The sequence below is a fragment of the Dipodomys spectabilis genome, unplaced genomic scaffold (assembly GCF_019054845.1).
Source record: "Dipodomys spectabilis isolate Male_0828 unplaced genomic scaffold, ASM1905484v1 ptg000094l, whole genome shotgun sequence".
Taxonomy (NCBI): domain Eukaryota; kingdom Metazoa; phylum Chordata; class Mammalia; order Rodentia; family Heteromyidae; genus Dipodomys; species Dipodomys spectabilis.
The window spans coordinates 8851109-8878375 of NW_024870771.1; the positions used below are offsets into that span (position 1 = coordinate 8851109).

Here is a 27267-nt window from a genome sequence, read left to right on the forward strand (position 1 = left end):
TGGTAGAGCACTAGCAAAAAGTGTCAGGTACCTAATTCAAGTCCCGGTTGTGGATCTGAAAGAAAAAAAACTACAATTCATTTAACCAATATTCTAAGATCAAAATGGTCAAGACTGAAAAATTATGAAAGTGAGTCTATTCAATTTAAGATGAGTAAGGTAAGAAGTCTGCCATATGTATTACATCTGTAACTGAAAGGTCTTGTCCCACAGAACAGATTATTTTCACTTTTTAAAACTGTACTACAGTTACTACACATATAAGTAATCTATATTTCCAATTCACTGCCAGACCTTCTCTCCCACAGTATAACCCCTGTTTTCACTGTATTTGATGTCGGTATAATTTGTGGAGGGAAGGGAAAAAACAAATCATTTAAATAGGGATACAGGTGGACCCATTGCAACAATGAGATGTACAAGTCGTTATGTCAAAAAATGAACTTTACAAATTTGGTGCGGGGGGGGGGGTAGGGTACGGAGATTGGGTGGGGGGGGCAGGGGGAGGATGGGAAGGGGAAACAAAGGAGGAGGCTATAATGCTTGATAAGAAATGTACTCTTTATCTTGCCCATGTAATTGTAACCCCTCTGTACAGTATTTTCACAATAAAAAAAATAAAAAATAAAAAAAAATAGCATGAGGAATTGGGGCTGGAAGGTGGCTTAGTGGTAGAATGTTTGCCTTGCATGCATGAAGCACTGGGTTCGATTCCTCAGCACCACATAAGCAGAAAAAAGCCAGAAATGGCACTGTGGCTCAAGTGGTAGAGTGCTAGCCTTGAGCTGAAGAGCTGAGGGACAGCACCCAGGCCCAGAGTTCAAGCCCTACAACCGACCAAAAAAAAAAAGGTATGGAGAAGAAAGGGACATGGCTCCGGTGGTATTCCTTCCCCACCCCCTGTAAAAAAAGAAAAACAAAACAAAAAGGCAAAAGAGCAAAAAGAAAAGGAGGGGAAGAAAAGAAGGGGAAGGGGTGCAATAACACTTGTAATTCTAGCTACTCAGGAGGCTGAGAGATCTGAGGATCTAAGTTCAAAGCCAGCCTGGGCAGGAGAGTATATGGGATTCTTTTCTCCAATTAACCATCAGAAAGTGGAGCTGTGGCTCAAGTGGTAGAATGCTAGCCTTGAGCACATCCCAAATTCAAACCTCAGGACCAGCAAAAAAAAAAAAAAGAATAAAATTAGAGCCAAATGTATGTATGCTTTTAGGAGAGGGTAATTCTGACAAAATAATTACTGAGAAGGTCTGGCAGTGAATTGGAAATATAGATTACTTATATGTGTAGTAACTGTAGTACAGTTTTAAAAAGTGAAAATAATCTGTTCTGTGGGTCAAGACCTTTCAGTTACAGATGTAATACATATGGCAGACTTCTTTTTTTTTTTTTTGGTCCAGTTGTGGGGCCTGAACTCTGGGCCTGGGCACTGTTCCTTAGCTCTTCAGCTCAAGGCTAGCGTTCTACCACTTCCGGCTTTTTTCTTTTTGCTTATGTGGTGCTGAGGAATCGAACCCAGGGCCTCATGCGTGCAAGGCAAGCGCTCTACCACTGAGCCACCTTCCCAGCCCCATATGGCAGACTTCTTACCTTACTCATCTTAAATTGAATAGATTCAATTTCATAATTTTTTCAGTCTTGTCCATTTTGATCTTAGAATATTGGTTAAGTGAAGTGTAGTTATAAAATAGAATGCAGGCTTGAGCCATTTCCCTTTGATCTATATTTAACTAATGGCAGGGAGATGTCTAGCTTTTCCTAAAAGGAATATTACTGATCTATGTAGTAGATAATATTTTAGTTATAGAGTACTTCTGAAGTTAGTCAAATTTTATCATAAACATTTTAATTTAGGTCTTCATTCTTACTACACAGTTCCTCTACATTTAATCCTTGCCTCTCCCCCTCCTCCTAACCCTTTTTTGGCTTTAGTTACTTCTTAGGATTTCCTTGTTTTGCCCAGAGAACACTTGGGACCACAGATCTCCTTCCTACTTGTGCTTCTCCCCCTTGCTTAAGATGAGTTGCTAATGTTGTACCTTGGCTGGCCTTGAAGTAAGCTCCTCCTGATCTCTACTTCCTGAGTAGCTGGGATTATAGCTGTATATCACTGTGTTCAGCCCTTAAGTTAAAACTTTGAAAAATTCAAGTGAGAATTTCAAATTTGAAGTTGAAAATACATTAAGTGAAACCTTCTCAATTCACTGTAGCTTTGTCTGTGTTATATGTATGGTTGGAAGATTTCCTATGCTATTTCTCCAAAAGTCTAACCAAATATGGTATTGCAGAAAGTTTTTATTGCAGAAAGCAAGAAATCAGAAATTACTCTTCTAACCTGTTCAGCTTTATGGCATTGAATAAGTTATATTTCCTATTTGCCCCTTAAACATTGCTTTGGAGATCAAATGCTTAGACTAAAACTTAGTTCTCAATTAAAGTTTAGTCCTATATTTGCCTTGACTAAAAACAGGGTGTGGATGTAGCTCAGTAGTGTAATACCTGCTTAACATGTCATGTACAGGGCCCTGGGCTAAATTCATAGCACTTCTCCCCCCCTTCCAAAAGAAGCAGAATAAAAAGCCCTAAACACGAAATAGATATGGTGGTGTACACCTGTAATCCTATCAATCCTGAGGCAGAGGCAGGAGAATAGCCTGGATTATATAGTTAGTTTGAAGCCAGTTCAGTCTACATGGTCAGACTTCATCATAGAAACACCCCAAAAAAGTCATAAAAACTGAGATAACATTGTGGTTTCTTCTAGAAAAAGTACTTGGTTAGGTGATGATACAAGTGTTTTCATGTTTATGTCATATTTCATGTATTGATATATATTATTTTTCTTGTTTTAGTTCTGGGCTAGAGGCATGGCTCAGGTAGAGAATCTACTAGCAAGTATATTATTTGGCATTTCAGAAATATTTTACAACTAAAAAGGAATTAAAGCCAGATGTAGTGACACATGTCTATAATCTCAGCACTTGAAGGCTGATCTCAACACTTGAAGGCTGAGATAGGACACAAACGACCAAGTCAAACCTGTTGTAATGTTGAATTTTTGTCAAATTGTGTATCTGCCATTCTGTCGTAGAATTACTACAGTTACTACCTAGGTAGGTAAGTGGTTGCAAGGTGGTAATATCAACAACACCTCTCCCCCTTTTTTTTGGTCAGTTGTGGGACTTGAACTCAGGGCCTGTGCTGTCGCTGAGTCTCTTTGCACTCAAAGCTAGTGCTATACCAGTTGAGCCACAGTACCACTTCTGGTTCTTGAGTTATTAATTGGAGATAAGAGTCTAATGGGGGCTTTCCTGCCCGGGTTAGCTTTGAACTGCAGTCCTCAGATCTCAGCCTCCTGAGTAGCTAGGATTACAGGTGTGAGCCAACAGTGCCCAGCAAAAAAAGCATTTTTGTAGACATTTGAATTAGTTCATAATTTTTGCAAATGGAAAATTACAACACTGAAACTTAGTTTTGGAGCTGTTGGAAAAGTCATCTTCTTTGATAATAATTGAACCTGAATTTCTGTAGGTAGCTGTAGTGGCTTATAGGTCCTCAGGCGGTTGCTCCTTTAGATGGGCAAAAATGGTCTACTTTTGGGCTGGGAAGGTAGCTCAGTGATGGAGTGCTTGCCTCCCGTGCATGAGGCCCTGCGTTTGATTCCTCAGCACCACATAAGCAGAAAAAGCCAGAACTGGCGCTGTGGCTCTAGTGGTAGAGCACTAGCCTTGAGCTGAAGAGCTGAGGACAGCACCCACGCCCCACCACCGACCAAAAAAAAAAGGTCTACTTCTGTTATTTCTTTCTTCTCTTCCTCCTTGCCTTCTTCCATCCTCCTGCTATTATAGTCCATTAATTTACGAAGAAATTCCAGTGTGATAGGAAGTCATAGGTTGAAGAGCTGAGTAATAATGACTGACTTATATCCCATTGTATGGCTATGTCACATAGTATTTTGCTTTACATTTTATTAATGACAGATAATGTTGAGCTTCTTCTGCAGTACTTGTCATTTGTATATCTTTATTTGGAGAACTGTGTTTGAAATCCTTCACTCGTTTTCTTGGTTGGGTTGTTGCATTGTTGCATTATAATATTTATGTGTTCTGGGAACTAGACTCTTAATCAGACTCTTAATTTGTAAATATTTTCTCTTGTAAGGGTTGCCTTGGTTTGCTTACTATTTTGACAATGTCCTTTGATGCATAATATTTTTGTGTTTTGATGAAATCTACTTTGTTTTCATCTATTGCCTATTCTTACGGTGTCATATTTAAGAATCTCTGTGCTAGAGGCATGGCTTGGGTAGAATCTACTAGCAAGTGCAAAGCTCCAAGTTCCAACTCCAATACCACAAAACAAACAAAAAATTACTGGCTAATGGCTAAAATAATTAAGTTACACATCTCTATTCCCTTGTAGAATTTTTATTGAATTGGCAAATAAATTTAGGTCTTTGTTCTGTTTGAATTAACTGTTGTGTGTTATAATGTGAGATAGGGATCTAACTTCTTGCTTTGGTATGTGGATGTCTTGACACTTTTGTCAGTTGATTGTAGATGTTTGAATTTATTTCTTGACTATTGAGTTATATTCCATTGGGCTTTATCCTTATGGCAGATTGGCACCATTTTGATTACTATAACATAGTAGTAAGTTTTGAAGTTAGGAAGTGAGAATCCTCCAATTTTCTTTGGCAATCCATGGTCTAATTGTAGTTCCATATCAGTTTGAGGACTTAGCTTTTCCATTTCTGTAAAGAGGAGCCATTGGAATTTTACTAGAGATTGTATTGAATCTGTAGATCATTGTGGGAATATTGCTATCTTAAAGAAAACTTCCCAGCCAATGGCTCATGCCTCTAATCCTAGCTACTCAGGGAGGCTGATATCTAAAGATTGCAGTTTGAAGCCAGTCTGAACATGAAAGTCTATGAGACTCTTATCTCCAATTAATTACCAGAAAACTGAAATGGCATTGTGGCTGAAGCTAGATTTGAGTGAAAAAGCTCAGGAACAGTGCCCAGACCCTGAGTTCAAGCCCCATGATCTACAATAAAAAATTGCTTCCTGGGCTGGGAAGGTGGCTCAGTGGTAGAGCGCTTGCCTTGCATGCATGAGGCCCTGGGTTCGATTCCTCAGTACCACATAAGCAAAAAGAAAAAAGCCGGAAGTAGTGCTGTGGCTCAAGAGAGGTAGAGCGCTAGTCTTGAGCTGAAGAGCTGAAGGACAGCGCCCAGTTCCAGCGTTCAGGCCCCATGACTGGACCCCCCCCCCAAAAAATAAATTGCTTCCTGCCAGGCCAGTGGCTTACGCCTGTAATCCTAACTACTCAGGAGGCTGAGATCTGAGGATTACGGTTCAAAGCCAGCACAGGCAGAAAAGTCCTGGAGACTCTTATCTCCAATAAACCACCAGAAAACTGGAAGTGGCACTGTGATTCAAGTGGTAGTGTGTAAGCCTTGAGCTGAAGAGTTGAGGGATAGTACCCAGACCCAGAGTTCAAGCCTCACAACCACAACAAAAAAAGAAAAAAAAATTCCCACCCATGAATGTAGAACATCTTTCTGTAAATTTAGGTCTACTTTAATTTTCTTCAATAATGTTTTGCAGTTTTCAGAATACAAATTTGTTATTTAAATATATTTCTAAATATTTAATCTCTTTAATCTTACTGTATATGATAGTGATTTTTTTTTTTTTTTTGTCAGTCATGGGGCTTGAACTCTGGGCCTGGGCGCTGTCCCTCAGCTCTTCAGCTCAAGGCAAGTGCTCTACCACTTGAGCTACAGCACCACTTCCGGTTTTCTAGTGGTTTTTATTGGAGATAGGTGTCTCACAGTCTTTCCTGCCCGGGCTGGCTTTGAACTGTGATCCTCAGATCTCAGCCTCCTGAGTAGCTAGGATTACAGGTGTGAGCCACTGACGCCCAGCTGATAGTGATTTCTTAATTTCATTCTAGAATGTGTATGGTTAATGTATAGAATACAACTAATTTAAAAATAAATAATAACCAAAATGGGGGATGGGTGAGTGATGGAAGAGATGACTTTGATCAAGATGTACTGACAGATAAATGGACATACTAAATTGTAACTTCCTTGTATAATCACTTGAAGATTAAAAAAATAAAAGCAAAACAAGCAATACAGCTAATGTTTGAATACTGATGTTGAATTCTGTTATTTCTCTGAATTTACTTGTAGGAGTAGTATTAAAATGAATTCCATAGGTTTTTCTGTATACAGTATTATATCACTTGCAAACAGGTATAGTTTTCTTAATTTTGACTTAGATTCTGACTAAAACTTTCAGTACAATACTTATTACATACAGGTAGTTAGAACAGATAGCCTTTAGTAATTGTGATCTTGGAGGGAGTAAATCTTATCTAGTATTTCACCATTATGTATGATGTTACTTGAGGATTTTTAATTGATAACATTTATTAACTTGAAGAATATTTCCTTCTATTTGTTATGCTTTGATTGTTAAAGGAGTTCTGTGCATTTTCTGTTGAAACAGTTTTTTTTAAAAATTGTCTTTTTTTCTATTAATGTGGTTAGTTACATTGTGTGTGTGTGTTACTAGAGTTAGAACTCAGGGTCTCATGTTTGCTAGGCAGGTGTTTTACCACTTGAGTCACCTCCCCAACTTCTTTGTTTTATTTTGATTTTCATTTTCATTCCTTTGTACTGACTGCAATCTTCCTACTTCCTACCTCTTTCCCCCTAGTAGCCAGGATTACAGGCCCAGTTTTTTTTCCTTTCTTTTCTTTTTTTTTTTTCTTTTGTCAGTCGTGGGGCCTGAACTCTGGACCTGGGCACTATCCCTCCACTCTTCATCTCAAGGCTAGTGCTCTACCACTTGAGCCCCACAGCAACACATCTCTGTCTTTTTCTGATTAATGTAGTGCTGAGGAATCGAACCCAGGGCCTCATACATGTAAGGCAAGCACTGTTCCACTGAGCCACCTTCCCAGCCCCTCTTACATGTTTTCTTAACATAGATATTTATAGTTATAAATCTCATCTCTACTTTAGATGCATACAGTAAACTTCAGTTTGCTTTCATTTTTATTTATCTTGAAGTATTTTCTGATTTCCCTACGACTTCTTTTAACACTGTTATTTTTGACTGTGGTTTTATCTTTACATATTTTTGAATTCTTCAGTTTTCCTACTGTTACTAGTTTCTAATTTTGCTGCATACTGCAGTGAACCTATAACTGTTAATCAGTTAACTGATAACCTGAAGGAACATCCTTCAGGTGATTTTAGCCCATTTATTAAGATTTTGTTGTCTAGCCTAGCACATGCTCTGTCCCAGAAATTTTTCTACATGCATTTGTACAAAATGTGTGTTCTGATGGATGGAGCTAGAAGGAATCACGTTGAGCGAGGTAAGCCAAGAACGAAGAGACAAACGGTACATGGTCTCCCTGATAAGTGGATGCTAAATCCAAAATGTTAGGTGATATGACAAAACTAACAGGACTTAAGAAACAAAGAACTCCCACTCATCTGGTTGAACCACTACTAAATATCCCCATGCTGCTGATTACATATATGGTATATAACACGTGAACACTGTTATATGTTACAGACTGTGATAGACAATTTGCTCCAGGAAAGTTAGAATGAACTTGTGACTTTAAATGAGCATCATTATTCCACAATACTGTGAAATTCCGGAAATTATGTAATCACTTAATCACAATAAAAAAAAAAAGAACCTGGGGAAGGGAGGGAGGGAGGGGATGGTAGGGGGAAAACAATGGAGGGGGTAACAATGTTAAAGAGGAAGTGTACTCATTACCTCACTCATGTAACTGTAACCCTCTGTATAGTATCTTTACAATTAAAAAAAATGTGTGTTCTGCTGTTTGGAGGATGTTGTATAATAATATTCATTAAGTGCAGTAACTTTTATTCATTTATTTATTTTTGAGGCATTATCACTGTGTAGCTCAGTTTGACTGAACTGAGTAAGCTCACCTTGAACTTTGCAGTTCTTCTGCCTCAGCTTTTTAAGTATTGGGATTATAGCATGGTACTTGGCTCCATACCTGACTCAAAGCTAATAGTTTATCATGTTGTTCAAATATTGTGTTTGCTCATTGATTTTGTGTATTATTTTATCCATATTGAAAATACAACATTGAAACTGCAACATGATTCCTTCTTAAGTTCTATCTTTTATAGTTTATTTTTGTTTTGTTTTGTTTTTCTTTTTGTCAGTTGTGGGGCTTGAACTCTGGGCTTGGGTGCTGTCCCTGTACTCTTCATCTCAAGATGAGCGCTCTACCGCTTGAGCCACTATGCCATTTCGGTTTTCTAGTGGTTTATTGGAGATAAGAGTTTCATGGATTTTCCTGCCCCGGCTGGCTTTGAACCATGATTCTCAGATCTCAGCCTCCTGAGTAGCTAGGATTACAGGCAAGAGCCACTGGCGCCTGGCTGCTTTCTGTGTTTTTAGACTGTTACGTTGGTGCATATATGTTTATAATTGTTATATATTGTTGATAACTACCATTTTTCATTATAAAATGCCTATTGTCACTAATAATTTTTATATCATAACCTATGGAATGTAATACTAGCAAGGCCTCTTGTCTTCTTTTGGCAACTGTTGGCATGTTTGTATCAGTGTGTCTTTTTCCACCCTTTTACTTACAATCTATTTTATCTTTGAATCTAAATGTGTATCTTTAAATAGCAAGTAGTTGAACCATATTATTTTTAATCTGAGTAATCTCTGCCTTTTAATTAATTTATCCAATTTATATTACATACAATTGCCCATAAGGTAAATTTGCATCTATATTTCCCATGTATGCTATACATTATATCTTGTTTCTTGATTTCTCTTACTACCTTTTTGCTAAATAGACATTTTCTAGTATTTTATTTTAATTTTCTTGTCATCTTTGTTATATTTTTTTCTTTTTCTTCTTTTTTCTTTTGTGTTCTGGGGCTTGAACTCTGGGTCTGGATGCTGTCCCTGAGCTCCTTTTGCTCAAGGCTAGCACTCTACTACTTGAGCCATAGTGCCACTTCCAGCTTTTTCTGTAATTACTTGGAGATAAGAATCTCATGTATTTTCCTGCCTGGGCTGGCTTTGAACCGCAATCCTCAGATCTCAGCCTCCTTAGTAGTTAGGATTGCAGGAATGAGCCACCAGCACCCGACTTGTTTGTTGTATTTTCTAAAATTTACTTTTTATTTATTTAGTGGTTGGCCTGAGTAGTACAATTAAGAACTTTAAAACTCATAAACTGTAGTTTGGATTAATAGTAACAGTATATAAACTCTAATAATGTCTATAACAATAGTACAATTAATATCTGTTGTACTATTATTGCTATACAAATTTTTATTACATATTGTATGCCCAGCAACATTTAAAAATTATCTTAGTTTTCTTAGTATATTAAGTTGTTTTTTCTACTTATATAGAAAAGGATTAACATAATGGGCTAGACTGCTTATTCTTAAAAAGACCTGCTTACAAAGTTAGCCTTTGAGTGGTACTTGAGAAATTAGTTTTAAGAGAGTTTTGGCTTTAGTGTGCCTAAACTGTTTTTACAAACACTGACCTATGCAGAACATCTGCTTTTCTTCTGTGAGTCTGGAATTTTGGTATGTTAAGTAAAATATATGTGTTCCCCTCACCCCCCCCAAATGGGTAAAGTGTTTATGGTGTACACATCTCTCATTCGTGTTACTTACATTAGTTTTTATTTTTGTGGCTGTCTGTCCTAGTTCTTACTATTGTATTTGTCTTTCTATCTTCCAAGGTAATAAAGAATGCTGATGGAAGAACAGTTATTCTAATTTCCACATTGTCAAGCTGGTTGTCATGATGGGTGAGTTCAAACTAAAGGCACTTTCCAGTAATAATTAAAGGATAAGATAAGGGAGAAATTGTTATTATGTGCTATGATAAACTGTTCCATGAAGAAAATTTGTGATATAGCAAACTTATGCAATATTAGTTATTTATTTACTAAGTAGATTTTCAATTAAAACACTTTTAATGTGAATTGTTGCAGTTTTGGAAATGAGCATGTTCTTCGGGACACAAAAGGAATATTCAGAACAGCAGATGTACTATGATTTGCTTAGCACCTGATGGCCAGAAAGAAATAAATCATATTTTATAGCTGAGTACTATAACATATCATTGATGTTTAGGGACAATATAGTTGACAACTCAAGACAATCTTGTAGTATTATTCATTTAATTTTAAGGGAGACTAACATATAGAAATGGACTTGTGTACACAATGTATATCTTTGTTTGCTTTCTGTTTGGTTAGCTGCCACCTTTTCTTCCTTCATGTTGAGGGTTTCATCCTGTGAAAGGGATTAGGCAGGGAGATACTAGACAGAAATGGAGCCTATGGCCTATTTTGTCCTGGTTTGGGAAAATGGACCGAATAAACTGCTAAGTAGTTAAACTTAGATTGGGTCTATCCTTTTGGCTTACATTTATTTGCCAAAATTTGTCTTTGTCACATTTTCTCTACTACTCGCTTAAGAAAATAAATGCAATTACTACCACATACATAACATTATGGGCTAAAGAGCTTAACTTGGCTTTTGTTCTTTAATGTAATTATGGGCAAGTGTACTTTTAGTGTATGGTTATACTTGGTAAACATGTAAGTTGTTTATCATAATATTTTTTGGTTCAGATTTTCCAGTCTAATCACTTACACAAATTACACTATTACTTCCAAATTGGACATGCATTTACTGAACTCCCATCCACTTGTCATTTTTATTGCTTTTGCTTGAACTCGGAGCCATATACTAAACAAATTGATTTTTATTATTTTCTAATAATAATGCTTTACAGTAGCAACAAAGCACAAAAGAGTCGTTGCTTTAAAATATATAGAAGGCTAAGTGCTAGTGGCTTATGCCTATAATCCTAGCTGAGGATCATGGTTCAAAGCCATTATAAATTTTATTTGGTATATATGATAAGTATATGTTGAATTTACAGTTCTGTATTGTGTTCTTTTAAAAAATATCTAGATGATCAGCAAGCATTGAACTCAATCATGCAAGATTTGGCTGTCCTTCATAAGGCCAGTCGACCAGCATTATCCTTACAGGAAAGTAGAAAAACAAAATCTTCATCACCAAAAAAGCAGGTATATATTTCAAGAATATTTTAACAAGTACATGTAGTTGGTCTGTGAATTATTTTTCTTTAAATAACCTGATTTTATAAAAAAAAATTTTTTTTGTTAGATCTGGGGCTTGAACTCAAGACGTGGGCATTGTTTCTGAGCTTCTTTTGCTCAAGGCTTGCACTCAAACACTTGAGCTACAGTACCACTTTCAGCCTTTTCTGTATATGTGGTACTGAGGAACCCAGGGCTTCATTCATGCTAGGCAAGCACTCTACCACTAAGTCACATACATTCCCAACCCCTCTTATAGATTTTTTTAATGTGTTTAGATTTTATAGTTTGAACCAAATGCTCTGTTTTATACATTTTTCTGCACCAGTATATACTTTTTGAAATGTTAGAATTTTATTGAATATTGTAACTGCTCACTAATATTTGTATTTTATCTATTTAAACATTTAAGCAATTTGTTTTTTTTTTCTTCTTTTCTAAATGAGTCTGTTCTGGATATTTATAAACGATTTTAAATGATTTTAATTTCCAAAGTTCCAGTTACCTATGGCTGGCCAAAGTCTGAAAATAACAAATGGAAAATTCTAGAAATGAGGGGCTGGGAAGGTGGCTCAGTGGTAGAGCGCTTGTCTTGCATGCCTGAGGCCCTTGGTTTGATTCCTCAGCACCACATAAGCAAAAAGAAAAAAGCTGGAAGTGGCGCTGTGGCTCAAGTGGTAGAGCGCTAGCCTTGAGCTGAAGAGCTGAGGGACAGCGCCCAGGCCCAGAGTTCAGGCCCCATGACCGGACCCAAAAAAAAAAAATTCTAGAAATGAACCATTTAAAAATTTTTACATTTCCTGGGCTGGGAAGGTGGCTCAGTGGTAAGAGTGCTTGCCTTGTGTTCATGAGGCCCTGGGTTCAATTCCTCAGCACCACATAAGTAGAAAAAGCTGGAAGTGGCACTGTGGCTCAAGTGGTAGAGCGCTAGCCTTGAGCTGAAGAGCTGAGGGACAGTGCCCAGGCCTAGAGTCCAAGCCCCACGACCAACCAAAAAAAAAAATTTTTTTTTACATTTCCTGACATTTTGAATACTGGGATAAAATTTCACACTCTCCTGGTTTTTACTGCTATCCTCATGAAGTATATTCCTTTGTCCATTGTATATACTGTCCATTGTATTTGTCCAAACTGCTATATATATATATATGCTATACACCATTATAGAAATTGAGGATCCATTTTAGATTAACTAACGTGATATTATAGTACTTGTTTTCAACTAATCCGTAATAATAATGCACATGATAGTGGCCCCAACAGCATAAGAGTATTGATGCTGGCAATTGAATTATACAAAAAATTAGTTTTAAAGTGCTTTCTTAGAGCAGAGTAGAAAGTTTTCAAGTTGATAGGAAGAAAGGGAAAGAAGATCATTTTGATCTTGGAATACTCCCTCTACACATAAAGGAAGACTACTGTGTCGTATGCAATATTCCATTATGCAAGGTCAGCAAATGTGTACCTGTGATGTGTCCTCAATGATAGATTTTGTGCTTTTTTCCCATTGAGCCTGACTGCAACATAATTCTCAAATTAGCTTTTTGGCAGACAATATAAATTGATAAAAGCTGGCACTGAAAATAAACCTCCCTTTCCTTTCTGCTGTATCTTAAATAAATGGGTAAGGAAAAATATGGTTTAGAACTTTCAAATATATATCTGAATGATTGTGTGACTGATTTGTCATTTCATTACAGAATGATGTCCGAGTCAAATTTGAACATAGAGGAGAAAAAAGGTAATCAAAGAAACATTACCTATCCATTAATTTAGTACAGGTTACTCAAAGTTCTCTCCAGATTTGAATAAGGTTTCATGGCTTTTATAGAATGGAGCAGTCCTTCTGTAAAGTGTCACGTGGTTTAGACGTTAGACAACAATGTGTTACAATTTGGGCTAATCATTAGAAATTATTGTTTTTACTTTGCAATATTAAGAATTCATAAGGTCAGTGCTTAATGCACTCTTTAAATTTTACCATTTACTTATATTTTACTCAATGGATTCTTTCTTTTTTTTTGGCAGGGGGGGAGCGGGGGGAGGGTCTGGTTGTGGGTCCTGATCTCTGGGCATGGGTGCTGTCCCTCAGCTCTTCAGCTCAAAGCTAGCGCTCTACCACTTGAGCCACAGTGCCACTTCTGGCTTTTTTTCTTTTTGCTTATGTGGTGCTGAGGAATCGAACCCAGGGCCTCATGCATGCAAGGCAAGTGCTCTACCACTGAGCCACCTTCCTAGCCCTCAATGGATTATTTCTTACAATTATTAGACACTGAATTTATGTATATTGACTTAGTGTTTATAGTTTTGATTACTCTCAAGACGCATTAATGATAAGATGTGTTTTGTTAGTAATGTTGAGGAAAGTGAGTTGGAATGGTAGCTGCAAATTATTTAGTGGAGATGCTAACCTGGCATTACCCTTGGGGATCTCTATCTTAGTACAGGAGTGGTGATGCTGGGTGATGATGATAGTGCTAGTTGATACAAAGTAGCTAAAAAAACCTAATAGGAAGATGGAATTTAATTTTAATTTCTTAATATATTGGTATAATAACAATTCAGTCTTAAGGACTTAAAATGGCGTACAAGTCATATAACTTGAATAACAAGTCATATAAATTGAATAAAATGGAATATAACAAGCATACCATAGAACTGTTTCTGCTCCACTTCCCTATTTGAGATTCTTCATGGATATTTTCCCAATCTTTTTTTTTTTTTTCTTGGTCAGTCATTGGGCCTGAACTCTGGGTGTAGGTACTGTCTCTCTGCTCTTCAGCTAAGGCTAGCACTCAACCACTTGAGCCACAGCACCACTTACTCAACTTTTTGTGCTTATATGGTACTGAGGAATCGAACCCAGGGCCTTATACATGCAAGGCAAGCACTTACCACTGAGCCATCTTCCCAGCCTGTTTTTCCCAATTTTTTAGTTACTTAGCCCTGTTTATTGAATACTTATTACATGTTAGGTCCTGGGACATAAAGTGAATAAAATATATGAGAGCTCTCCTATGTGCAGCTTGGAGTCTACATGGTACTTTCTCTCCCAAACTACTGTATGCTGTTTGAGCCAGTCAAGGCAAATCCTTTGGGATATAGGAAGAAAATATTTCAATTTCATTTTAATTTCTGTAAGATATATTAAAATGTGTTTACATAATCTGTGGGCTAAAAGAAATGTTGAATTGGTAAGGATACAGAAAACAAAATTTGAGAAGTCCCAAAGAACAGCTTCATTATTATTTTTAACACTTTCATTGCATTCTTATTATGCAAGAATCACATAGCTACATTTAAACATTTTCCTCAGTGGATGTTTTACATTGGCCTTTAATATTTATATGACACTTCTATTGCAAATTAGAAACTGTGGAAAGTCTTGACATTTCTTTAATTTTAATTTGAATAGAACTGGAGAGATTTTGAACTTTGGGTTGAAATTTGGTCATGATCCTTATAAGCTCTGGAAAGAAACCCTAAACTTTGCACAGTTTTTATTTTATTTTGTATGTAATAAGATATGAATGTTGGTAGTATATTGTTTATGCCTAAAGATTAAAATATTTTAAAATTCTGTCTATAAAGAATCCTTCAGTTCCCCAGACCAGTTAAGCTAGAAGATCTGAGGTCTAAGGCTAAAATTGCATTTGGACAGTCCATGGATCTACATTATACCAACAATGAGGTAAACACATGTATTTTAACTTAGAGTGCTCCTTATTTGACCAACTAGTGTGTTCATGTAAGAGATTATTTTAAGAATGTTGTTATTTAGTGATAGTAAAAATATATATTGAGTTAAATGAATAAAACATCACAGGTAAATTTGTAAATTGTACTTGGTTAAAATGAAATTTTTCCATTGTATAAAATAATTTAGAAGATGTTACTGTGCAAATAATTGAAGAAGAATTTTTGCTGGGGGGCTGGGAATATGGCTTAGTGGTAGAGTGCTTGCCTAGCATGCATGAAGTCCTGGGTTTGATTCCTCAGTACCACATACCCAGAAAAAGCCAGACGTGGCACTGTGCTAGCCTTGAACAAAAGAAGCTCAAGGACAGTGCCCAGCCCCCGAGTTTAAGCCCCAGGACTGGCAAAAAAAGAAATAATAATAAATTTTTTTTTTGTTTTTTTTTGGTCCGGTCGTGGGGCCTGAACTCTGGGCCTGGGCGCTGTCCCTCAGCTCTTCAGCTCAAGGTTAGCGCTCTACCACTTGAGCCACAGCGCCACTTCGGCTTTTTTCTTTTTGCTTATGTGGTACTGAGGAATCGAACCTAGGGCCTCATGCATGCAAGGCAAGCACTCTACCACTGAGCCACCTTCCCAGCCCCTAATAATAAATTTATGCTGGGAGAATTCTATGTATTACCTAAATGTTAGCTGCTTGGATGTTTTGGTTTAACTTTTAATTTATTGTTGAACTGCCTTTTCCTCTGATATTATACCTGGTCACAGTCAGTAGAGTTTTGATAATGAGACAGTTTAATTAAAACTAAAGGATTATTTTTAGTGTTGGATTGGACATAATTGATTGATAAACTTTGGGGGTGAGTACACAGGGCTTGCTCTGGCACAGAAGAGCTCTGTGCTCTCAGGAATTACCTTTGTAATCTCTAACGTTAGGCTTGGACTTTGTAGTCTCTGAGGTTTTCTTACAGTTCTTGAGATCTTATAATTGGTAGGAACATTTCATGAAGTAATTGGTTGTTGCTTTTTTATCTTCAGAAAATCTTAATTAAGCTTTTTGAGCTTAATATTATGGTTTATGAATTACAGCTTCTCAGGGAGTAGGCATTGAAGAAGTTAATAAATGAGTTTTTTAGATGTATGAAGTCCTTTGAAGGAAATTCATAAAGTATTGGGATAATGAATAAGGCAAAGGCAATAGTGTCCTGTTTGTAGTATTAAGAAGTACCTGAAGTGGTGCTATGTGTACCGAGACTTTAGTATGAAAAGCCAACCCTACAAGGAGTTTCAGACAAAGAATACTGGAGAAGAAAGCATCTTGAGGGCAGCCCACATAGAGGAAAGGATGCTATGTTTTAGGAGTAGGAAAGATACCAGTTACACAGAGTGACACTTGTGAACAACTTGGGGAAACTTAACATAAGAAATGTGTGAAAGTGTTTGAAATTAGAGAAGAAATTAAAAAGTTCCTACAATTCAATGAAAATGAAGACACATCACAAAGAAACTTGTGGGACACAGCAAAAGCAGTTGTGAGGGGCAAATTTATCGCTCTCAGTGCCCACATCAAGAAAATAGAGACAGCCCAAGTAAATAATCTCATGTTGCAATTAAAACAGCTAGAAAAACATGAAAAAATGGAGTTACTAGATGGAGCCAGATAATCAAATTAAGAGTGGAAATTAATGAGATAGAGAATAGGAAATTTATAAATAAAATTAATAAAAAGCTGGTTCTTTGAAAAAATAAATAAAATTGATAGACTTTTGGCAAGAATAATTAAGAAAAGAAGAAAGGAAACCCAAATTAACAAGATCAGGGATGCCACAGGAAAAATCACAACAAATACCCAAGATATCCAAACAATTATAAATAACTATTTTCAAAAGTTATACTCTCTAAAGAAAGAAAACCTAGCAGAAATGGATGCATTTTTAGAGTAATACAAGTTGCCCAAACTGAACAAAGAAGAAGTAAATCAATTAAATAAGCCAATATCTTACAACGAGATACAGAAAGCAATAAGTCTTCCACCAAGGAAAAGCCCAGGACCAGATGGATTCACAGCAGAATTCTATAATACCGTTACAGAAGAACTAATACCCATACTCCTCAAGTTCTTCAGAGAAGCAGAGAAGGAGGGAGCTATCCCAAACTCATTCTACAATGCCAATATCACACTCATCCCCAAACCAGGCAAAGACTCAACCAAAAAAGAGACCTACAGACCAATCTCCTTGATGAACACAGATGCAAAGATCCTTAACAAAATTCTAGTTAACAGAATACAGAAACACATAAAAAAAAAAAACCCCATACACTACAACCAGGTAGGCTTCATCCCAGAGATGCAGAGATGGTTTAACATATGTAAATCAATAAATGTAATCCAACACATCAACAGAGCCAAGGTCAAGAATCACATGATTATCTCTACAGATGCAGAAAAGGCTTTTGATAAAATACAACATTCATTCATGTTAAAAGCTCTGTAGAAAATAGGAATAGAAGGAACATTCCTTAAAACAATAAAAGCCATATACGACAGACCAATAGCCAATATTATACTTAATGGGGAAAAACTTCAACCAATTCTCCTAAAATCAGTAACAAGGCAAGGATGCCCACTGTCTCCACTCCTCTTCAATATAGTCCTGGAACCCTTAGCCAGGACAATAAGGCAAGAAAAAGACATTAAAGGGATCCGCATAGGGAAAGAAGAAGTTAAACTATCCCTTTTTGCAGATGACATGGTACTATACTTTCACCATCCCCAAACTCTTAAAAATTATCATTCACTTCGGCAAAGTAGCAGTATACAAAATCAACCCACAAAAATCATTTGCCTTCCTGTACACTGACAGTATACAAGCAGAGAGGGAAATAAAGGAAGCAACTCCATTCACAATAAACCCCTCCCCCCCAATAAAATATTTAGGAATTAACCTAACCAAAGATGTAAAAGAACTATTTAACGAAAACTATAAAAACTTTAAAAATGGCAATACTGCCAAAATTAATTGCAAATTCAGTGCAATTCCTATTAAAATCCCAATGACATACATTTCTGAAATAAAGAAAACAGTCCAAAAATTCATATGGAACAACACAAGACCTAGAATAGCCAAAACAATTCTAGGCAAAAAAGACAATATGGGAGGGATCTCGATGCCGGACTTCAAACTCTACTATAGAGCCATAACAAATAGCATGGTACTGGCACAAAAACAGACCCGAAGACCAATAGAATAGAATAGAAGATCCAGAAAGAAAACCATACGCCTACAGTCAGCTGATATTTGTCAAAGGAGCCAAAGACATACAGTGGAAGAAACACAGCCTCTTCAACCACTGGTGCTGGGAAAACTGGGAGGGCACATGCAGAAAACTAAAAGTGGCCCCCAGCCTATCGCCATGCACCAACATTAACTCAAAATGGATTATAAAGACCTTAACATCAAACCTGAAACTCAAACTACTGCAGGACAGAGTAGGAGAGACACTTGAATTTATAGGCACAGGCAGAAACTTCCTGAGCAGTCCTAACAAATTGGAGAGAGACTTTACAAATGGGACTACCTTAAAATAAAAAGTTTTTTTTTTTTTGTTTGGGGGTCCGGTCATGGGGCCTGAACTCTGGGCCTGGGCACTGTCCCTCAGCTCTTCAGCTCAAGGCTAGCACTCTACCACTTGAGCCACGGTGCCACTTCCGGCTATTTTTTCTTTTTGCTTATGTGGTGCTGAGGAATTGAACCCAGGGCCTCATGCATGCAAGGCAAGTGCTCTACCACTGAGCCACCTTCCCAGCCCCTAAAATAAAAAAATTTTTGCACAGATAAAGCTAGAGCAACCAAGCTAGAAAGACCACCAACTAACTGGGAAAAAAATATTTGCCAGCAAAATATCAGACAATATACAGGGAACTCAAGAAACTAATCCCTCCCAAATCTAACAAACCAATTACTAAATGGGCAAGGGAACTAAAGAGAGACTTCTCAAAAGAAGAGATAAAAATAGCAAAGAAACACATGAGGAAATGTTCACCATCCCTGGTTGTGAAGGAAATGCAAATGAAGACAACCCTGAGATACCACCTTACCCCAGTCAGAATGGCCCACATCCTAAAGTCAGCCAAAAACAAATGCTGGAGGGGATGCAGAGAAAGAAGAAGCCTATTACACTGCTGGTGGGAATGTACACTTATACAACCACTTTGAAAAGCAGTCTGGAGGGGCCTCAGAAAGCCAAATATAGACCTCCCCTATGACCCAGCCATACTACTCCTAGGTATCTATCCTGAACAACAGGAATCAGGATACAAGGACACATGCACCTCCATGTTTATTGCAGCACTGTTCACAATAGCCAGGATATGGAAACAACCCAGATGTCCCACCACAGATGAATGGATCCAAAAATTGTGCTATCTATACACAATGGAATATTACATAGCCATTAGAAAGGACAAAATAATGGCATTATTTGCAGGGAAATGGATGGAGCTAGAAGAAATCGTATTGAGTGAGGTAAGCCAAGGGCAAAGAGACAAACAGCACATGGTCTCCCTGATAAGTGGATGTTAAATTTAAAATGTAAGGTGGATACGACAAAATTAACAAAACTTAAGAAACAAAGGACCCCACTCATCTGGTCACATCACTACTAAATAACCCCATGCTACTGATCACATATATGGTATAATGTACACACCAGAGGGAAACCAGCAGAAGAACACAGAACTAGAGGGAATCAGGGAAAAACATACAACAGCGGGACTCATTAGCTGCACAGGACATTGGCCAAAATGAACTAAGCAACTCAATAGCAGCAATGGGAGGGAGGGAACAAGTGGGAAAGAGGGAACAGCTGATGCTATGTAAAACAAAGCAAATGTACATATCACCCAATGTGGAAGAAATAACTATTGCAAAACTCATAGAACTTATAAATGTTATAGACCATGATAGACAATTTGCCCCATAAAAGTTAGAATGTGGGGGCTGGGAAGGTGGCTCAATGGTAGAGCGCTTGCCTTGCATGCATGAGGCCCTGGGTTTGATGCCTCAGCACCACATAAGCAAAAAGAAAAAAGCTGGAAGTGGCGCTGTAGCTCAAGTGGTAGAGCGTTAGCCTTGAGCTGAAGAGCCTAGGGACAGTACCCAGGCCCAGAGTTCAGGCCCCATGGCCAGACCCCCGCCCCCCTCCAAAAAAAAAAAAAAGTTAGAATGTGTTTGTGACTTTAACTAAGCATCACCATTCCAGAATACTGTGAAATTTGGGAAATTATGTAACCACTTAATCACAATAAAGAATTTGAAAAAAAAACACAGAAATGTGTGAAAGTGCTTTGCAAATTTTAAAGCACTGTACAAATAACATATTTGAAAATATTAGATTTTAATGAGATGCTTTGATAGAGCTTTTTTATTATTAAGGCAGGATATGACACAGAAAAAATATTAGGGTAAAATTACATTTAAGATTTCTTCCCACCTGGGGTTCTGTAGAACTTGTGATTTTTGTGAGTAAAACAATTATGATTCACGTTACTGCATAGTATTCAGCAAACCAGGACCTTAACCAATTCTAATTCATGTTACTACATAGTATTCACCAAACTTGGGCCTTGGATGTTGTAGTATTAAGGAAAATATTAAGAGTTGTTAGCTTTGTACATTTGTGGGCAAGTGAAAACCTTGCTTTACTGTTTATTATTTTGTTCGGGTAAATACTTTTTTCTAGTGTAATATAAATTCTTCTTTTCAAAATGAGCATAATACAGTCAGGATTGAAACAACCAGGAAATTGACGTTGTATTGATTGCGTTTGTTAATTTGGTTCCTTTTATTGTGTGTGTGTATATGTGTGTGTGTTGTGTGTTAAGCAAAGAATCTTAAGCTCTTTCCTGTTTTGGATGAGTAGAGCACAAAAATTCTTTCATGAGCTGTTCTCCTATTTCAGTATATAAATTCAGGAAGCTAATTCACTTCTTTCTAATTTTAGTTCTATTTAATGTGTTGTTACACACAACTTTTGGTTTCCTTTCCACAAAACAATTTATTAACATAAAACCAACTTAATAAGAATAAGCCAAGAGGAAACATTTCATGAATGAGGTTGAAATTAATTCACCACACAAAAAAGTGTTTATTTAGTACTATATAGATAATTTGAAACTGGCTTTCTCTCATTTTAGGTGACCTTAGAATTAGTACAATATAGATAGTTTGAAATTGGCTTTCTTTTATTTTAAGTGACCTTAGGACATGGGAGAGAATTAGAGTTAAGAACAAAATTAGTTACTATGGTTCTTAATTGGTACTGAAATGAACGGAATTTAATTAAGCAGATCAGTAGATCTGGCTCATTCTATCATACCCAATAGGTAATAATTTTTCTTTTATTAGAGGAAAATTTTCACAGGAAAAAGAACCTGTTTAATAGATAGGAATATAAAATATTCTAGAAATATAAAAATTTGCTACAAACAAAGCATGAGTAAATTTTAAGTACAGAGTAAAATGTGAGCATAATGTATGATGAGTCCTGCTAATTTTGGTTTATATTTGTGCTAAGCAGCCTTTCTTAAGAGTTTTTATTCTTATAAAGAATTCTAAAGAGTGGCTTCACACTAAATACTTTGAGTGAGTTTGAGCTCTCACAAGGGCATTACTAAACAAATCAAAGATCTGCTTTTCATTGGGCTCTGCTCCAGGTAGAGGTCCTTGTCCTCAAGGGAGTTATACTCAGAGGACCCCAAGCTGAGTTGGTATTAAGTTGACGTGACTCATATGGTATGCTTGCTAGATATGGTTGGCAAGTGTGGGATATGTTTGCTTATTTTTACTCTGTCCATCTATGGAATGGAGTATGTTTTGATGTTATTGGCAGTTTTCTTAAGCTGCAAAATTGTGTATGTGTGGTGTGAGTTTGTCTGTTTGTGTGCATGTGAATACTGAGGTTAAACTTGGCCTCAGGCTTGTCAGACAGGCATTTTATCACTTGAGCTGCCCCAGTTCTAGTTATTTATTTAGTTATTTTTAGTTATTTTTCTACTAGGGTCTCTGTTTTGTTTTTGTCCAGATCAGTCACCTACTTCAGTCTCCTACCTTTGCCTCTTACAAGCTGGGAACACAGGCATAAACCACAATACTCAGCTTATTTGTTGAGATGGGGTCTTGTTAGCTTTTTCCTGATCTCCATCTCCAGTAGTTGTTAGAATTATAGGTGTGAGCCACTATATCTTGCTTAATGTCATGCTTAAGAGTGACTTTTAAAAATAAATTGTGCCACTATTGGAGCTTGAATTCTGCCTAGGTGCTGTCTCTAAGCTTTTTTGCTCAAAACTGCTGCTCTTCCACTTGAGCCACACCTACACTTTATGGTTGTTAATTGGAGATAAGAGTCTCATGGACTTTCCTGCTGCCCAGTCTGCTTCAAACTTGATCCTCAAATCTTAGCTTCTTGAGTAGCTTCTGAAGTTGAATGAATCACTTTTTCATAGACCTGTAGAACTGTTAGGTACTTTTGTCTACTACCCACGGGTAATATGGTATTTGTCCCCTGTCCATTTCAGGGATAATACAGTATCCACTTGAGATGTTCTCCATTTCATTTGTAAGATGAAATCTTACATGCTTAATGAAAGGAAGTTCCACATTCAGTGTTTCCTGTGATGGCTGATCTACTTAGCTCATTTGTTCTAGAGTATAATAGTCAGATCACCAGCACCAGAGATAAACTGTAGATTATAGGTATGTGGCTATTGGCACCCCTCCATAGCAGCTCAGTTTGTTGTATCCATAAACACCAGTTGAGAATGCAAATCTAGGAAAAAGCTGAGAGTTTATCTATAGAGATACTTTATGTTATATCCCTTAACACTGTCTTGGGATGAATACTATTAATTAAATTTGACAGTATTATAGAAATAGCCACAGAAAATCAATTTTTTTTTCAAAGTGGTTAATAGAAATTTATTTAAAAATTGATGAGGTTTTACAATTTTATATCCCAGGACATGCAGATAGCCAGCTACCTGCAATGAAAACATACTTTAAGCCACATTTCTTGGTTTGAAGTTCAATTGTTTCAAGTTGAATTGTCCTTAAGAGAAAGCAGAAAATCAATCTTTAAATATGCTTTTTAGGTACAATGATTCATAAAAAGTTTTAAATATTCATTTTAAGATCAGTAGTGGTTGGATAGGGAGAACAAAATACATATATTTTTCAGACTTTTATTATCATAAGAAAGAGTGGTATTTTGAGATTTATAATTCCTTAGTAATGGAGATGCTGTGGAAGAACTTGACATGGTGAGATGTCTGCATGTTTTCTTATGTTCCTTTTTGTTTAGTTGGTAATTCCATTAACTACCCAAGATGACTTGGACAAAGCTGTGGAGCTGCTAGATCGCAGTATTCATATGAAGAGCCTCAAGATACTACTTGTAATTAATGGAAGTACACAGGTATGAACTGGAATTTTGTTTTTCAGTAAGGATTATAAGACTTTAAAAACTCCATGTGAACCAGTTATATTCTGTAATCATTGATAGTTTTCAATATGATTAAACATATGCTTACATACTCTTTATTTTTTTTTAATGGGTTGTGGGGCATAAACTCAGGATCTGGGTTCTCTCCTTGAGCTGTCTGTGCTCAAGGCTAGCACTCTACCACTAGAGCCACAGTTCCAATTCTGGCTTTTTCTGAGTAGTTTATTAGAGATAAGAGCCTCATGGACTTCCCTGCCCAGGCTGGCTTTGAACTGCGATCCTCAGATCTCAGCCTCTTGAGTAGCTAGGATTATAGGTATGAGCCACTGGTGCCTGGCCTTACATACTCTTAATTGCTATAGTTTAATGTTGGTATTCAAAACCAGATAGTCAGAATTACAAATAAGAATACTACATTGTACATGTGAAACTAATAGAAACTCACGACTTGGGGATCATGTTAGGATTAAAATGTCTTGTTTTATTTTGTTTTTTGGATACACAGTTTCACTGTCTTGCCCAAGCTGTCTTTGAACTCCTGGGTTCAAATGGTCCTCCTGCTCAACCTCCCAAGTGTCTGGAACCATAGGCATGTATTATTGTTCCTGACATAATTAAAATTTTTAAGAGTAGATTTGACAAGGCCCACCAAGAATAAAGAATAGGTAGGTTGTACTGGTGTCAGGATTCTCTTTAAAGCTCTGAAAGGGAAGTACTTATTGTCCTTTTTCTTCTGTAGGCTATAAATTCAGAACCATTGCCATCACTAGAAGATTTGGATAATACAGTACTTGGAGCAGAGAAGAAGAAACGGCTTTCTCTAATTGGTAAGAAACAGTTACTGAGTCATGGAGTGGGGAAGGAAACTTTAGTTTCTCCCCCATCTTTTAACACAGGACAACACCAAAACATATACCTAATAAACAGCACCCTATTGCTGTACTGTTTATAATTTCTCTTAACCACATTTATTTGATCTTCCTTAGAAAGTAATTTCACTTACCATAGGATTAGCAATCTCCATTTAAGTTTTTTGTTACTCATGGTACTTTAGTGTGTGTGTGTGTGTGTGTGTGTGTGCGTGTGTGTGTGTGTGATGGGGCTTGAACTCTGGGCCTGGGCGCTATACCTCAGCTCTTCAGCTCAAGGTGAGTGCTCTACCACTTGAGCTACAGCGCCACTTCCCTCATGGTACTTTAATGATGAACATATCCAAAGAAAACCTTGAAGAGATTTTAATTGTACAATGGAATGCAAGGAAAAAAATTAAAGAAGTGATTCTAGAAATTAGTAGAGCAGGCTCTTGAGTGCCTAAGTCTTTTCAGGGATTTTAGTTATTGCCAAGAATGCTATCAAAATGCTGAGCTGGGAATTTCTAGAGTATGTTTTATTATTACTGTTTTTTTTTTTTTTGCTGGTCCTGGGCCTTGAACCTGTGTCTGGGTGCTGTCCCTGAGCTCCTTTGTTCAGGGCTAGCACTCTACCACTTTGAGCCACAGTGCCACTTCCAGTTTTTTTGGTGGTTAATTAGAGATAGGAATCTCATGGACTTTCCTGCCTGGGCTGACTTTGAACTGCGATCCTTAGATCTCAGCCTCCTAAGTAGCTAGGATTATAGGCTTGAGCCACCCGTGCCTGGCTTAGTCTCAAACTCTTGACTCTCCTTCCTCTACCTCTCCAGTGCTGACATTAACAGGTGTGTACCTCACTCTGAAAGAATATCACAGGACCATATGTCTGTGTACACAGAAAACCATTCATTATGATTTTTACCAGTAAAACATCCTTGCAAAGAATGGATTTAGTCTCATGTTTACAGGGAAAACAGTTTCATGATAATTTGGTAACGGCTAGACAGCTGGTGAATAATTGGAACTGGGACTAAAGCTATGCTCTGACTTCCACAACCCCATAGTCTTTCACTGTATCATGATGCTGCCTCAAATTTATGTTAAAAGCTAACAAGGGGCCGAGTATTGGTGGCTCATACCTGTAATCCTACCTTAGGAAGCTGACATCTAAGGATCACAGTTCAAAGACAGCCTGGCATGAAACTCTTTTTCTCTAATTAACCAAAAAGTTGAGTACGGCTGAAGTGGTAGTTGCTAACCTTGAGCAAAAAAGCCCACAGATAGAGCCTAGGCCCTAAATTCAAGTCCCAGGACTGGCACACATACAGAGAAAAGAAAGAACTGGCAGGGGTTTCAATTCTAAATGCCTTTGTATAACTACTTAAAATATTTTAAAATATTTTTGTTTTTTAAAAAAGCTAGCAAGGTATAAGTTATCTCTGCAAGTTCAGGTGCAATTGCATTTATCTCAGATTCTGTGGTATATCGGTACCCCATGAGGAAGTTGTCAGCAGTCAGAAGAACATACTACCTAATGCATAAAAATTAATATTCTAGTGAATATTATAGTAGTTACAGTAGGGTGAGAGTTTAGAAAGGTTATAAAAGCATTTGATGTTTTATGAATATACATGTTCTGATACATTTTAATAAGTATGTTTTCGTTTGCTAAAATAATTTTTATGTAGCTCCTAAATGTTGTCTGTTAAAACATTTGATTTCCTTGCTATTGATAAAATTGCTTTGAAATCATAATTTCTTTCTTTTGAGGTTCCACTAGTAGAGATAGAAGTTCCCCTCCCCCAGGATACATTCCAGATGAATTACACCAGGTTGCCCGGAATGGGTCATTCACTAGCATCAACAGTGAAGGAGAGTTCATTCCAGAGAGCATGGACCAAGTAAGCCATTGTTGGATGCTGTTTTTTCATTTTGTCTGAAGGTTATTGGTTGGGGCCAGTGTGATTTGGAAAGTACTTTGAGGGTGTGTGTGTGTGTGTGTGTGTGTGTGTGTGTGTGTGTACATGTGTGTATATATGTGTACACACGTGTGTGCTTTACCTCTTTTCCAATCCCATGTCTTTAAAGTGAAAAATGTTTTAAAAAATTGAAATATGTCTATGAATTTGCATGTGCCTTTATATATTGATGAATAAAGATAACTCTTGAAATTAGGCAGCTTATATTACTAATCCATAAATGAAACATTTGTTTTATAATTCTAGGATTAACTAGTATTCAGATTTTTTTAATGAACACTTGAAAGATAGGGTAAAATTATAAATATTGTTTATTTAACTCAGTTTTGTGAAATGTCTGTAACATTTTAAAAGAATACTTCAAAGATGAGGGAGAACAATGGAAGGGGTAATATTGATCGAGATGCATAACCTGACTTCTGGAATTGAAACCCTTTTGTACAACTACTTAATAAAAATGGACATATTTAAAGTGTAATTATCGTTTTTATGGAGCTCTGTTTTTAGTTCCTTAACATTGCATTGGGTGCTTGCACTACTGCAGTGGTCACTGCATAGTCTTGGTTTGGTGGAGCCACAGTTCACTTTCAGTAAGCAAAATTATATGAAATATTTTAGCTTTCATTTTAATAGAATATAGAGATGGTATATTTTTCTCTTAGGAACCTTTGGAGCCATGGCTTGCCAAATGTTTGAAAATAAGTGCAATACTATTGAGTGTGGAGTTTCTTCTGGAGTATTAAAACTGTTGTACAGTTGTGAGGCTGTTCAACTCAGTATATCAAGAGTCATTGAATTTTACTAAATTGTGCACTTGAAATGGGTAATTTTGCCAAGCTAGTGGCTCACACCTGTAATCTTAGCTACTCAGGAGGTTGACATCTGAAGGTAGTGACAGGAAGCTAACCTGAGCACAAAAGTCTCTGAGACTTCATCTCTAACTAAATGTTGAGTTAAATGCAGGGCTGGAGATGTGGCTCAAGTGGTAGAACACCAGCCAAGTAAGTGCCCGGCCCCGATCTCAAACTTTAGTACTTCCAAGAAACAAA

The 27267-nt window shown here is 37.0% G+C and overlaps 1 protein-coding gene across 2 annotated transcripts in view; it reads left to right on the plus strand.

Annotated features, from left to right (window-relative positions):
* Map3k2 (mitogen-activated protein kinase kinase kinase 2) overlaps positions 1-27267 on the plus strand; it is a 72960-nt gene that overhangs the window by 21484 nt on the left and 24209 nt on the right. For both annotated transcript variants that reach the window (XM_042685094.1, XM_042685093.1), the window contains exons 2-8: positions 9799-9867; positions 11045-11163; positions 12897-12937; positions 14788-14887; positions 23248-23361; positions 24128-24215; positions 26010-26140. In XM_042685094.1, coding sequence (XP_042541028.1) covers positions 9861-9867; positions 11045-11163; positions 12897-12937; positions 14788-14887; positions 23248-23361; positions 24128-24215; positions 26010-26140 — 600 coding nt within the window. In that variant the 5' untranslated portion in view covers positions 9799-9860. The remainder of the gene's footprint in view (positions 1-9798; positions 9868-11044; positions 11164-12896; positions 12938-14787; positions 14888-23247; positions 23362-24127; positions 24216-26009; positions 26141-27267) is intronic.